We start from the raw sequence: 15,439 nt of genomic DNA, 5'->3' as shown, positions 1-15,439 counted from the left end.
GTGCTATTTTCATTTGATTACTTTTTTTTTTTTTAAATCGCATTCAGATGGAGCTCCAGTGAAGTAACGTTTTGGTTTTGCTTTTCTCTTTGTACATCTCTATTTTTGATACAAGACCCGCAGAGTGGTTTTTTTTTTTATTGTGCATGTGTGTGTAGCTGCCGCAGGAAGGATGAGGCAGCAAGTTTTGTAGACGTGCATCTGAAGCTCCTGTTCCCGCCTTCTTGACTCGTTCAACCCAAACACCACGATGACTGGAGTCGCAAACAAATTCGATGTTTGTCTTTAGCGAGAGAGCTTGAATGTAAAATTCCCCAAAAAATCTAGTTTTGTATAGAAAGAGGTACTTTAATAAGTTTTATTTTGACATTGTAACAAAAGGTTGTACATATTTTGTATATAAAGTATTATTGATATAAATATATATATATTAAAGTAATAATAAAGCTTTTGGTCCTTCTGTGGAGTCTGTGTTCGTCCGCCTGTTTGGCTTCAACGTGTTGCAGCCAGCCGCCCTGACAACTCCTCAGCACACCTCTTACATAACACTTACATAACACATAAAGCTGCACAGTCTCTGTAAATCAATAGCACGTCTTAGATTACAGGCTGGGACCTGATTCTAAAGGCTTTCGGGGGAAATGATATTACGAGTTAGTTTTACTTCTTAAAAAGCTGGCTATTGTGCATAGCAGTCGCTTTTCACACTCGTAAAAAAAGTGGAGTTCTAACGCTGTTGAGAGACGGTCATCAAGTCTGCCTCAGTGGAAACAAATCCTCCCTGGTCGGGGTAGCTTGATATTTAATGATGACAAGTCTCCATTCATCTTAATGTCTTTTTCTTTTCTTTTTTTGTGGATGGTAACGTAAGCCTGGTTAAAAGTAAGCATGGAAAATCAAAAGGTCCCTCCCACCGTGCCTCTTTGAGATATGTGGAAGTTTTTTCTTTATTTCCAAATCACAACAAAAGTTTGTCACCTGAGCTGCAGATCAGTGAGATGATCTCAGCTGCTTTCAGAACTTAGGGGTAGTTCCCACAAACCAAAACATGCAACGCGAGCGCCACCATGTGGAAGCTGCTTTTCCGCTTTCAAATCAGAGGACCCCGCGTGTAAAATCAGCTTTCGACGTCCAGTGATTTGATAACGCACCTAATGAGCAAAACCATCTTGTTTTGGACATTGTGTGTGTAAAAGGCTCTGTACTCTGACTCTGTACAACCCCTTCAACACTATGAAGACGGCCATCTTAAGGAGCGCACAAGAGATTTTAAAGGTTGCCGTCTGAAAAAGTTTTGAAGTTCCTTTTTATCAGCGGGAAAAATAAAAATGAAATGGAACTTTTTTTTTGATCTTGCAGAATCTCTTCCTCCTTCTATTTTCAAAAGTGCAAAAGTCTGTTTTCACGTTAATCGTGATTAATTTGACACGCTTTACTTTGCTAAGCCACACCTTGATTTTAAGATTTTCACTATCACTGATGGTTTTTTTTTGTTTGTTTTTTTACCTACTGACTTAATGCAGACCAGTAATAAATGAAAAACAACTTTGCCATCTTGCTTCTTGTTTATTCTCTTGACAACTTTGAAGAGATCTGATTCTTGAATTAAATCTAAACTGCCAAATGAAGCCGTAAAGCTACTATGGCCGTCCTTATATATATATATATATATATATATATATATATATATATATATATATATATATATATATATATATATATATATATATATATATATATATATATATATATATATATATATATACCTGCTCAGATGAATTCAAATCCACAACTTTCTTGCGCAAGGCAACAGTGCTACCAAATGGACCATTGTCCCACCATAGTTTCTCATATATTATTATTATATATTACATATATTTTAATATATTACAAATAAAATAAAGGTTCCAATATTCACAAACTGTTTTGACCAACCTCCATAATTATTTAAAATATCCAAGAGTTAAAAAGTTTAGAAATGTAGCAGATCTAATTTGGTCCAGCCGTTAAAGAGCAGTAAATCTATAGCACAGACTAACAATATGTATTCCTTTGTGTAAACTACAGATAAGACTAGAGAACTACTCAAACGGTTTAGTGTTAAAGCGTTTAGCGCAGGGATGTCAAACTCCAGTCCTCAAGGGTCGCTGTCCCGCAGTTTTTAGATGTGCCACAGCTACAAAACACTGGCATGAAATGACTTAATTACCTCCTTCTTGTGTAGAGGTCTGCTAATGACCTAATTATTCTATTCAGGTGTGGCGCAGCAGAGCCACGTTCTACTCGTCCAGTTAAAGTAGCTACTTTAACGTAGAAAACTCTTAGTTGCTGCACATTTTGAGCTTTATTATAGTTTTACTTTGATGTCTTTAAATTTCTTTACTCGAAAACAGTTTTTCAGCTGCTTCAGGGCAATATTTTTTCAACCAAATCTCACAGTGAATAATGCCATGTAGTGTTAGCTATATCTCGTATTTAAAATTAGCCTCCAGCGTGTCTCCAGTATTGTTAAGCTTCCTGGTCAACATTTTTTGTTATTTCTCACATGTTTTTGTCATTTTATGAATCTGCAACCTCTGTCTTCACCTTACCGCTTTCTGCTCCATCTTTACCTTGAAATAAACAGGTGTGCTGCTTTCTTACAGCTGTCGGTGGTTGCTGCTTTTACATGTTTGAACCTGTGATAGATCCGTGACTTGGTTAGCATCCATGCTAGTCAGACTGGACTGCAAGTGTCATCCTGAGACTACTGGCGGAATCGATCCAATGCCTCGCAAAGGTAATTACGCCACTGTAATGGCGTTGCTATAAAGCACATGGATGTAGAAAAACTCGAGGTGTATGAATAAGTTTAATGAGGAAAGAGATGAGATTAAATGTTGGCTTCTTCTGCCCCCAAGTGGCTGAGTGTTGCTAAAACAAAAAAGGGGAAAAAAAGAAAATGTTTTAATATTGTTGGCTCTCTGTGGACACTCAGTAGTTCAGATCTCTTTCTTGGTGGCTCGATTAGTAACTCAAATGTCATAAAATAAGACCATCTGATTAAGATGGCAAAGCCCTGGAGTTAAAAATGAAATATTAGGCAGCTAGAGGGGAAAACTCAACTGGGTTTTATGGTCGTTTAGAGGAATGTGTAGCAATAATTTGAAAACAATTTGTTTCAGAATGACTAAAAAATAAATCCTCTTTTATTTCCCCTTCATGTAATTTATTCCGATAATTTTATAAACTATGTAGGTAGGTAAAGAATGACCAAAGCATACAAAGGTTATGTACTCAATAACTACCAGTGCTTTGTCAAAGTAACAATACCCTTTTAACTTTTTTTATCACATTAGTTAACCTATCAGAAGTTTCCCAAACCATGATGTCACGACCCATTGTTTAAAAAGAAAGTAATTATTTTTAATTCAAACTTCTGATTTTGAAGACATTAATACATAGATCTTTGACATGTTCTTTCTCGCTCTCATTATTGTGGCATTTAAAAAATAAAACAATTGGCCCCTGCAAAGCACTTTTTACACCTCGACAGTAGAACCATAAACTTTCAGAAGGATCCAATCAAAGTTGAGACCTCAGTCCAATTAAGAACTTCTGGCAGCACTTGAAAACAGCAGTTCATAAATATTCTCCGCCATATTCTGACTGAGAATGTTCCTTTTTGCTAACAGAAATGTAGAGAAATTTTAGTCTTTTCAAAGCTGGGAGACAAACTCTAAAATAATTCTGCAGTCATAAAAGCAGGATACTGTTTCTATATGTTTCTATAACAAAATGTATACTTTGAAAAAAAATGTCAAAACTATGTAAAAAAAATTTAAACTTTATAATTGAGTTGGTCTATGAAACTTGCTTTTTGTAATTAGCATGCACATATTCTGTTATAGCCATTAAAGTTTGTAGTTGTAATGTACCAACAAAACAAAGTTTGATACTTTTCTACGGTACCATAAATACAGCGTTAAAACAGCCCTGTTTTAACGCCCTGTTTAATATTGTTTAAACACAATATTAAACAGAACTCAAGTACATTCAGTGAAGTGTGAAATAAGTGGTTGTGGTTAGCCTATAGCTGGTCTGCTAGTAGCAATAGTCATAACGAGGGACACACTGACACCAACTCCTTGTTGGTTCCTCCCGTTATCTCCCTGTCCGTTCTCTGTCATCATTCTTGGATTTCTATGTTCAACTCTTGTGTTCTCCATGGGTTTTTTGTTCTCTTCACTTTGTTTAACACACACAAAAAATCTACTCTACATCTCCGCCTGTTGTATTTGAGTTCAACAACAAACTACATATCTGAACAGTTTTACAGGTGTCTACAAAGTACCACAACATATTAATATTATTAATAAAAACAATTAAAAAATACATTTGTATGCAGTTTTTCCCAATTAAACAATTAAAAATCAAAATTAAATTTCAAGAAGGAATCTCAAACTAAAGAAATTGCCTTACAATGCTAGTATCGAACAGATACCGACTTGGTGTAGATATTATTGATATTTTTACTTCCAAAGTAAAGATGTGGCAATGACATAAATGCTACTTTAATTCTGTTTGAAGTGGGCTAGACCAGATTTTAGATAACAGGGATCAAGGTTTTGTGTTCTGAGGTTTTGGGGGCCCTAGAAAAGTCCTATTTTTCATATATCCATAGAACAACATAAAGCTGAAATCAATGCAAAGGATTTAATTTGGGTAGATTTTTTTTTTTGGTGTAAGCAATCCACCTTATTCCTAGCCCCCATGAGGCTTTTGCGTGATTTATGGGCGCGACTTCCGCCACAATAACAGAACCGCCATTTGTTTACATGTTAGCAACTCGCTAACCGCTTTCGTCGGAGCTTTTAGGCTATAAAATATGTGGGAACACCAGCTATCAAAGCTTAAATGTGACAATATTGGTTTATCGCAACCTACAGCTATTGCGGGGAAGGATGGCAACACTAGCATATGTAGCTACCCGCATTAGCACATGTAGCTGCTTCACTGACTCAGTTGCTTCCGATGCAGATTCGGGTTTTCTTCCGTTGCCTTTTAGCCACACAATGAAATGAGCACACATAAAGCATTTTGGGTTCTCTCTTCAGATTTAAAATTTTTTGCAAAATTCTTTTTTTCTTATCTGTCGGTAGACAATGAAAACTACCGCTTTTGTTTTGGGAGCCCGTTCAAAACACACTTGCTGCAGCCACAAACTAAATGGTCTGTTTACAGGCTCGTTGAGTCCTTACTTTTGATGTCAGCGCCTGTGTTTTTTGGCCATATGTTTATATTTTCTGACGGATTGTGGCAGCACAAGCTAACAATGCACAAAAATATACCTTTAACATAACTAGCAACACGTTCACCTAAGGAACTTCTGAAAGAACCACAAGTAAACAGTTTGTTACTATGGATATTACTAAATTTTATATGCAAGGAGGCTATGTTGAATTTTGAGGTCAGAATGGGTGAAAATGCTTGAACTTTTGCTTATTGCTTTTATCCAAAATACAGTTCAGGATCATTTTAGTGGCTTTTACTTTAAGGTTTCTGTTGTAGAGAATAACCTTGTGATATATTTTTATGTAATTTTGAAAGGAAATTGTACGGAAGAAGATTAGGGCCACCGAAAAAAAAGAAAACCCAAAAAACCTTCTGACTTTAAAGTCAAAAGTCTTTTTTTTTTTTTTTTTTTTTTTTTTTTTCGGTGGCCCTAATCCTCTTCCGTAATATTGTCTTCTTGAATATCATTATTAGATCAATCATTGATGCGAGGTAATTTTGGTAGGCCAGCCATCCTGAGTAGTTCACCACTATTCTGTTTTGTTTGTTTTTTTTTACATGTGTAGATAATGTTTGCTGAAATCCCAAAGCCCCCCCAAAATGTCTCTTTTGATATTTCTAGACTCTACTCCTCTTCCCTGTTCTTAAATTTTCTTAGGTTGTTGTATATATGTCAGTTTTTGACACCTTTAACCTTCTTTATGTTGTCAGACCAGATTCTATTGGTTATACTTATCAGATTTCTTTGTGTGCAGGGCAATATTACAGAAAATGAGAAATGATTTTATAGAAGGGCACTAATATTTTCACATAAGTTGTTGATTTAATTTTTTTATGTATATAAAGAAGAAAATTGTCTTTTGAAAACCGCTCTATTATTAATTTGGGTTCATCTTTACGTGGTATTTTTGCTGTTGTTTTATTTACTGACACTTTAAGTCGACTCGTGTGGCAAAAAAGCAGAGAAGGAATACTTAATCGGATACCTATTTTATTTTGAAAAGCATTTAGCGGAAGAGATTTTTTTTTTATGCCTTAGGTTTGTTGTTATCTGAACTCTGGTTTGTTTTCTCCGGGTGTTTCTTCTTCCTCTGACTGCAGCAGGCCAGGATGTCCCGGACCGCGGAGCTTCTGCTGCTGCTGCTCGGACTCTGCGGCTCCCTGCGGGCTCAGCTTCCTTCTCCTCCCACCGTGGTCATCAACCTGGACGAAAAACCGGAGCTGCGATGGTTGGTTCTCAAAAAAGTCTTTGACATTGACTACCTGAGCAAAGCCGCGGCAGAAATCATCGAGTGAGTCTTGTTTACGCCATTTTTTCAGCGTATTTTGGTAGTTTAGCTCTGCCTTGCAAAGTTTAGTACAATGTTTTTACAAGCTACGTTGCTAAGTGACGTTCACAGACCAGCTGAGCTAAGTTTAAATGAGTGCTTGTGTTCAGGTAATTAATAAAGTATTAGGACAGTATTACGGATGCAGATAGCAAAAATTGCCTTTTGCTATCTGCAATTTCTTCACGTCTTGTTTTGTTTTTGAACAGTCTGGTTCAATGAATCCCAAGATGTATTTTTTCACAGTGATTTTGCTCAGACAAAATTTTTTGTAGTTGTAATATTTTATGAGCTTGTGTGGGGAAATTCTATGCAAATTCCCCATCCAATAGCATTACACGACTGAACAATAGAGTTCAACTGGTACGTTTGGAGGACGAAACAAAATAAAGGTCAACATTTTTACATTAGAGACGTACTATTACAATTCTGGCTCTTACTGGTGTAATAAAGGTAAGGGTAAAGGTAATTTTATTTATTTAGCACATTTTCAGCAACAAGGCAATACAAAGTGCTTTACAGGAATTAAAAGGAAATATAAACAAAATAACAAACTAGAGAAAAGAGCAAAAGAAGGAAAAGCTAATAATGTTGATCCAAAGTAAATAAACTAGATAATAAAGATGAGTAACCTCTCATCTAAACCACAAAGCACTGCATAGAACAAAATATATACAGCAAAGTTGCACGTAATGTTATATACTGCAGTATTATGAACTCTATTTTCAGTAAGTGCAGCATTAGATGTTATACATGTTTACAGTTTACTTTTCTCTAATGTCTACACATGCTTACAGTACCAAAGCCCGTTGAATTTTTTAGTCTCCATCTTTTTTCCTAAACAAAAACACTTTTGTACTATTTGCTCATTAAGTGTTGTGAAGCTCGGGTTGTTGACCTTAGAGACTAAGGCCCTGGAGCCCGAGGTTGTTTTTTTTTTTAAAGTCACATCTGAACTGTTGAGTTGCTCTTTGTCCATCTACTGCTTCCCTCAATCTTTGATGCTATGGCTGTAATTATGAGAGACATTCGTTTTGGATTTCAACTGAAACCTGAAGCTGTCACACTTTTCCCTGGGTTCCCAATAAGTTATACAGTGGATTACCATCTATTCTGTGGAGCCTTACTCCAAATTATTTGTGCAAAATCATGGATTGTTTGCATAGACAATATCTAAAATATTCAACAGAAATATAGCTTGAGAAACTGAAACACTGGCACAATGCTACTTGACCTTCTATTGGCAGTCAATTTGGGAGTGCAATTTATTTTCCTTGGCACTGATTGGCTGTATTCCCAAGGGAAGAAATAAGGAAGACTGTAGATGTCAGCTTCTGAGGTATTGCTAAGATGGTTTCCACTGTGCATATTTCTGTACTAAGGTGCATTTGGTTTTAGATCTATTAAAATAAGCAATATTTTAAGAGTTTCTTTAGAAAAAAAAAATCCCCAAAAAATATTTAGGGTAAGTGTCACGTATTTTCAGATTTTAGCTATTACGTAGAATTTGGGGGTGTGGGTCCTTCTCCTCATTCTATGGGCCTCTGTGCACAAGGTGCCTGAGATCTCAAATGTCAAGCTAGTGCACTGCCACAATCTCATCACAGAGGTTTTCTGATACCAGTCCGGTGACTTTCATGCTCCGTATAGCATAGATTTTCAAAACAAAACAAAAAAAATTCATTTTGGTCTAACCTTACTTTTTTGTTGATAAAACACTGAAACTTCCACTCTTGGGCAGTTTCAGAGCCTTAAGGCTCTACGTCCATCTGTTACAACACTTGTACACAATTATAAAAAGCATGGGAAGTGTCCACCATTATAATGTTCAGGAAGGAGAAAGGTACAATTTTCCAGAAGTAAATAATAACAAAATGTAGGTAAATTTAAAGAAAAAATAATGAACTTTTATCTCAAAAAATATTTTATTCCTTGATGTAGCGAATGGAAGAAATGTTGATGATCCTAATTTACCCAAGACTGGAGAAGTTTATTCTGATTTAATGTGAGACAGCCAAGAAAAAAAAGCTTGTTTGTTTTAGCAATTGTAAATTGTGTTTGGCTGAGTAACATTATGCTGCCTTGATAAAAGCATAAAAAAAAGAAAGTAATCTGAAATCATCAAATTTAATTTCGGTAAAATCAGAGCCGGCCCAAGACACAAAATGATTACAGCGACTGCTGAAAGTCCCTCACACCTCTAGGGGGCGTCCACAAGCACCAAGCTAGTGTGAAAAAAACATGTAGAATATCAAAAACAAAAAATACAAACTAAATACTATTACACATGGAAAATTATTTCTGTGTTATTTTAATAGTTGTTATACATATGAGTTAACATTTTCCTGCTCTTGGTTTTTGTCAGTGTTAGGAAATTATAAGATATCAAACTTGTTTGTTGTAAAATCAGTGTATCTGATGTTAATTTCAAATAATTAAAATAATATGGCACACTTTATTACCACTCTGCACTTCAAAATCCCAATTTTTTATTTTAGTTGGCTATTTTTTTGTAAGCTAATACCAGTAATTTAGTAAGCTAATACCAGTAAAAACAAGGCTTACTGGTATGATGTAAGCTAATTACAAATGACACCAGTGATGGTTGGCATGTTACATATATAGAGCACCTCAGAAATGACAAATATTCAACACACCAACAGGTCAACATCTGAGTCACTCCATTTATGTTTTAATTATGATCATGTTTACAGTAACTTACACAGTGGGGTTTTTTTTTTCAATGTATTTATTCATTTATTTTTTGCTTCTACAGATCAACAGTTCCAAAATGGGTGCATCAGGCAGCGATCCCGATTGTGAAGTCCATGGAAAAATACATTCCTCCGCCGTACGCTGGCGAAATCCGCGGCCTGGCCTCTGTCCTGGGAGGGAACCTGTCTGACGCCATCATTCTTAACTTTGCCTATGAATTCACTGCGTATGTACAGTTCCAATTATATGTCTTTATTTGTAAATGAACAAAGCCAGCTTGTAGTATGTAGACGGATACACCATTGAAGCCAAGGAGTACTAACAAAGACCGACTTTCCGCTTTCATAGATTTTGCACCAGCATCGTGGCTCAAGATAAAAATGGGAACGTGTTTCACGGGAGGAATCTCGACTACCCTCATCCTGTTCTGAGAAATATGACTATGAATTTAGTCTTCCAGAAGAATGGAAAGGTATAATATGGACTCATAGTGATGGAGCATGGTAGCTGTTCAAAGGAATTTATACAAAATGTTCGTATATCCACAAGCTCTTTTTCTTCTAGCAGTTTTTGTTTGTGTGCAATTTCTGCATGTTCAGAATGGTGTTTTTTTTGTTGTTTTTTGTTTTGTTTTGTTTTTTATGCTTCCATGTTTATATTGGAAGTAGAGCCGACTTCACACTGTGTGTGTTGAGTTCTACTTGTTTAACACAAAGAGAAGGTTACCATGGAGCTGACATTTGAAACTGTCTTCAGAGTTTTCTAATAGCGATTAGCAAAGTTATACTCTGTACTTAAATCAGTCCAACGCTCATAAAAATGCTGTAATTTAAACTTTTGACCAGTGGACGGGGAAACTGTGATGCACCTTTATTGATACTGACTTTTAGGCGGTGTACTACGGAACGTCATTTGCTGGTTATGTCGGCTTGTGGACGGGAATGAGTCCCAACAAGTTCACCATATCTGGAGATCAGCGAGGTGAGACAATCTCACGGTCGGAACAGATGCTGCATCTGATTTTATTCTGTTCCCCATTCTTAATGTTTGTTTCCTGGTTCACCAGGGACTGAGCACTGGTGGAACTGGTGGAAGAACATTGTGTCCGCCTTCCTGTTTCACAGGTCGCCGGTCAGCTGGCTCATGAGGGAGGTGAGTCCATTTTTCACGAGAAGGCGGTGGGGAAATGTGGCGTTGGCAGCTTGAGGAAGTGAAACGAATCGTGTGTGACTCATTTAGACCCTGGAGGAGGCCGAGGACTTCCTGGATGCAGTCATGCGTCTTTCCAAAACCCCGCTCATCACCGGGGTGTACTACATCGTGGGTGGGGTGCGAGCGGGGGAGGGAGTCGTCATCACCAGAGACCGAAAGGGCCCCGCTGACATCTGGCCCCTGGAGCCTATAAATGGAGGGTGAGGAGGATCTGCAGTGGGGTTGAGTCGATGGGATTGAAGGAAGGTGTAACCTTTCCTCGTTTGTTTAGATGGTACAGAGTGGAGACGAACTTTGACCACTGGCTTCCTCCTCCTGCAAAAGACCATCGAAGGTCAGTCATCTCTCATGATGAGATGATCCATAATGTTTGCTAACTGGTTAAGCTGCGGTTTTGTGATTGCATCTTAGGGAAACGGCAAACAAGGCTCTCAACGCTACCGGTCAAGACCACATCAACATGGACAAACTTTATCAGGCAAGTAGGGTCTAGTCAATACCTAAGGTATTCATTAAAGTACCTCATAAACACTAATCACAATGGGCTTTATTGAGATTTCATGTGATAGAACATTCTTCTGCTTCCTCTGATCCACTAACACACATTTAGGTCTGAGCAGATTTCCCCAGTTTTTATTGAGGGAACTCCTTAGACCATCTTGTTCTGCACTTAATGCACTTCAAAATATAGTGAAAAGTCCATAATGATGAGATGTTAGGTTTAGGTGCTACTGGTTGTAGTGAGAGTCTCTTCACATTTCAGAACGGGACACATTGTGAAGGTCTGATAATAAGTGAGTCTTGTCCTGCAGGTCTTGTCACTGCATCCCGTCTGCAACAGGTAAGAACCTTGTTTACTGCCGTCTTTAATCTGTTAGCATCTAGTAATCACACGAGTGTTGTTGTTGCTCTGCTCAGAGCAGTTTTACTTCCTGTTGTTCAGCAGACACCAAATTACCGACGTGCTATTTATCAGGTTTTGCACGTTTCTCATGTGAACCATCCAGACTTTTCCAGAAGTCTTGGTCCTTTATGGTTATTCTGAAATGTACCACACCACAGTTCACTGAGGTTCTAGCAGAAGTAGAAAGTAAGGGAAGGAGGGAAAGAAGAAAGGACACAAGGAAAGGTATGAGATGAAGCTGTACCAACCTCACAAGGTGGCATCAAAATTGTTGGGAATCAGAACTCGCGTCAATGCTTGTCTTATGGAATGATTAGTCATTCTAATCAATAACTTGTTAATAATTAAATTAGTAATCAAATTCTTTAGTTTAAGGGGGACAACAACTCCAGAGTCATAAGCCAAACTTAGTCTCTCGTGAAAGCAGTGGTGGTTTCTGAAAGTGGTGACATGGGCACCTGCCCAGGGTGGCATTTTGTGGGGAGCAGCATGAGCAGGAAACTGAGAAGAGACTGGCTGGGAGAGAGACAACGAGGTCTAGTAGGGCTGGAACAAAAAGAAGAAAGGAAAGATACAGGGAGGAGGATAAAGGCCAGGGAGGAAGGGCAACAAAGTAAAGAATGAAAGAGCAGGAATGTTAGGAGGAAAAAGAGCTGAAGGACGAAGGGAGAAATGGATGTAGACAACATGGAAGGAGGGACATAAAGGGGACAACCTGGAATTGGTAATAAGGTCTAAATATGCAAATATTTCTCCTTATTCTGATTTTTTTCAATATTTATCCGGACATGGGTAATATATTATTTTCATGGCTGTCAGAACCCTGGCAGCTGAGCTTTGAACCTTTTTACAAAGTCCTCAGACATATTTGAACTGTAACCTCTTTTTAATTCTGTCACATTTGACGGTGTCCTCTGCCTTCTGTCTTAAATCCTCACAGAATTACAGTTTATACCACAGTTATGAGTGCAGCATTGCCTGGGAATTACACCACATTCGTCAGACCACAGGTATGGAAGAGATAACGGTCGATGAAAAATGACCAGAGTAATTCACTCACTCATCTACATCTGGTGATCTTTTTTTTTAATTTTTATTTTATTTTATTTTTTTAGGGCTGCTCCAAAACCGGCTGATCTGGCTGTGTGTGAAACACAAACACATTTCTGCTGATCACATGCAGATATGTAGAAGTGAGACTGAGGAGGTTTGACTTCTTTTTTTTTTTTTTTAGGATGAAACTACCTTTAAAGAAAGAACATTTAATCTTGTTGCTGCCTTACCCAGCTAGCTTGCTACTGGTCCATTTTGAATCACTAGTTATTAACTTCTAGTAGGAGAGAAAAGAGACTTTTGACCATAGTCTCTCATCTTTTTCTTTTGTCTTCTAAAGCACAAAATTGAAGAAACGGTTCTTTAATTGCCTGAAGGTGGATTAAAATAACTCGCCTTGTCTAATGAGACTTTTAATGAAAAACGACTGAATTGAATTGTGGGTAGACATGAGATAACCAAACACACAGTTTGATATCGAGCTCATTTATCCAACAAGTGTTTTCACCTTATCTCACAGAAAACAGCTTGACCTTAAACTAAAGCCACTGAACTCTATCAGGAACCAGAGCCATATAAATAATGATGGTCTCCAATCACTCACGCCATTACATTTGTCCAGCAATAGAAAAAAACACAAACAAAAAAAACTGGAGTTCTTTAGTAAGTGCACATACAACTGAATGTCTTATGCAAATGGTGTAAATAATGTAATTTTACTGATGCTTTTTAAAAATCATACAAATGTTTTAACAGATTTTTAGGGATTTCTTCATACATGTCGATTATTTCTGTGCGTTTGCAATAAAGCTTTAATCCATAATGTGAAACGTTTCAAACAGAAAAAGTAGATTGGGATTATTTAACAACTGATTGTGAGAACATTTTCATTGCACCATGTCATAATGGATGTCTGGAAATCACTTACTGTTGTTAATAAAACCCAGCCTTATTCACCACAAGTGTCATTGTTTATTAAATTTAGTTGAATATATATATATATATATATATATAAAACATGCTATAAAGAGGAAATGGGAAGTCTGACCTCTCTTCTCTTTTCTTCTCCAAAAAGTGTCTTTGAACTATATCTTAGTTGCAACACCTCCCGTGGCTTCAGTTTGGACTTTAACTTTAGTAACAGGGCAACAGTGATTTTAACATGCAGCTGAAGAGGAATTGAGCGTTAAGTTTTGTTTGGTGAAAGATTGATAAGAGCTGAGGGCAATGAGGATGATGAACGATTCTCTGAAACGATTCAAACTACAGACTCTTCAGTTCTGTGGAAACCCAAGTCAATCATCAACACAAATTTTCTCCAAATGTGGAAGCAAATATTTACACATAGTAATAAAAAAAAAAGGATTTTTTTTTTTATTGTCTTGTATTAAATCTGAATTAAAGTTTCCTATTTTAGTCCAGTTAAGATTAGTATAATTGTTTTCATTTGTTTAATGCAAAATTAAAAAGAGAAATCATTTTATTTCTTTAGATTCACAAGTCTCCATACTACTGAAGAATTAAAGAGAGGGAATAATCAATCTTTCTGATAAAAATAGAAAGAAAACTTCTCAGAATGATCTGACAAACTAAAAGATATTTAAGCTCACATGGTGATTGCAGAACAAGAGAGATGTGGTTTATTAGTAACGGACAAATGAGGGAAAGCAGAGATCTGGAGATAAGCTGAAACGAACCAACACAGAGAACCAGAAAACCAGAAAAGCGTACAAATGGAAACAGGAAACAATCAAACATCAAAAGGTGATGTAGAAACTCAGAATAAGAGGTGGCGAGGAGAACATGTACATCCAGGAAAGTCGGGTTCCTAAATAAGAGCTTACAAAGGAAAGCATAACGTGAAGACTGAAGTGCACATCCCAACCTAAATACGAGGAGGAATCTAAAAGGTGAACTGAAAATGAACAGCAAATGGTGACGACACAAATCACAACACAAGACCGCTAAAGAAAAGGGAGACAAAGTTCAGATCATTAACACAGAAGCAGTTAGGTGATTCTAAATCGTAGAAAAATATTCACTTTCCACCTCAGTCCAGTAGGGAGGACATGATGCACAGAGTGTGTGCCCAGGGGCTGTATTGTACAGTATTATGTATTTTCCAGGAACATTGTGGAATTTTACAGTACAATGAAGAGGCTATATGTTACCACTATAGCCTACTAGCTGACTGTCCTTCTAGTCAGACAGTCATGGCTGCCTTATAAAAATGCAGCACAACTTAAAAGAAACTTTTTTTCTTTTAAAAAGTTTTTTTTTAAACTACTTTTGCACAAAGCATTTTAAACTATTTCCATTTATTCTTTTTGCAATTTGATGACTTGAAATCGGGCTGCTGTTTCTTTAAGAAGCTCCTGCTCTTTCCAGCATGGCGTTGTTGTGATGACGTGGTGTTCACGTCATCACAACTATGCGCCTCATTATGCTGTTTACCAGGGACCTTTACTGAGAAGTAGTTAGCATAATGGGCTCAACAGATGATGAGGGAATAACATGATACAAAGCTCAAAAAAGTCTGTTACATAAAACCTCCTTACCCCTTTAACAGGAAGTGGTAAGGCCAGATTCCAACCTGAGTAAAGTAACCAAACATGTGCCAAGCTGTTCTGCAACACTGCCATCTACAGGCTCACTTGTGTCGCTGCTAATACATGTAAAAGTTGTCTCTCCTTACAGCTTTTAGCGCTTGCTCTGTTTTATCTCACAAATGTGAATATCTCAGCAGGCTGCGTTATATTGTTGGAATTTATCTTTCTGTTTTTTCCAAAAGTCTCCTTTCTCAATGAGAGCACTCTCTAGCAAGACACTGATTGCAGCGTACAAGGCAGATAGTCACCAGATAAGGACATATTTGTTTTCTGGTTTATCACGCAAATATATCGAAAGAAGTGCAAATGGCCTTGTCCCAGAAAAGCTGAAAGATAAAATATCT

At 37.2% G+C, this 15,439-nt stretch overlaps 1 protein-coding gene across 3 annotated transcripts; it reads left to right on the top strand.

The window, feature by feature from the left end:
* The first annotated feature begins 2,230 nt into the window (after positions 1-2,230).
* On the top strand, positions 2,231-13,443 carry LOC122833720 (N-acylethanolamine-hydrolyzing acid amidase-like). 3 transcript variants are annotated; one of them, XM_044121535.1, is made up of 14 exons: positions 2,231-2,296; positions 2,646-2,779; positions 6,376-6,566; positions 9,379-9,543; positions 9,666-9,789; positions 10,208-10,298; positions 10,384-10,469; positions 10,557-10,729; positions 10,801-10,863; positions 10,941-11,007; positions 11,342-11,370; positions 12,374-12,443; positions 12,549-12,576; positions 12,668-13,443. In XM_044121535.1, the coding sequence occupies exons 3-13, from the start codon at positions 6,385-6,387 to the stop codon at positions 12,567-12,569; spliced, it is 1,071 nt and encodes a 356-aa protein (XP_043977470.1). In that variant the 5' UTR covers positions 2,231-2,296; positions 2,646-2,779; positions 6,376-6,384; the 3' UTR covers positions 12,570-12,576; positions 12,668-13,443. The 3 variants fall into 3 exon arrangements, with proteins under 3 accessions (XP_043977470.1, XP_043977468.1, XP_043977469.1); XM_044121533.1 differs by lacking the exon at positions 2,231-2,296 and having other exon boundaries at positions 2,591-2,779; positions 12,549-13,443; XM_044121534.1 differs by lacking the exons at positions 2,231-2,296; positions 2,646-2,779 and having other exon boundaries at positions 6,320-6,566.
* Positions 13,444-15,439: the final 1,996 nt, after the last annotated feature.

Source organism: Gambusia affinis, linkage group LG07 (genome assembly GCF_019740435.1).
Source record: "Gambusia affinis linkage group LG07, SWU_Gaff_1.0, whole genome shotgun sequence".
NCBI lineage: Eukaryota > Metazoa > Chordata > Actinopteri > Cyprinodontiformes > Poeciliidae > Gambusia > Gambusia affinis.
The sequence above is the reverse complement of the archived record's forward strand: the minus strand, read 5'-3'. Positions and strand labels throughout refer to the sequence as shown.

Coding starts and splice junctions, on each gene's coding strand:
- LOC122833720 (XM_044121535.1), top strand. CDS start 6,385: ATGTCCCGGACCGCGGAGCTTCTGCTGCTGCTGCTCGGACTCTGCGGC. Junction 11,008..11,341: donor ACATGGACAAACTTTATCAG/GCAAGTAGGGTC, acceptor CTTGTCCTGCAG/GTCTTGTCACTGCATCCCGT. Junction 11,371..12,373: donor CTGCATCCCGTCTGCAACAG/GTAAGAACCTTG, acceptor AAATCCTCACAG/AATTACAGTTTATACCACAG.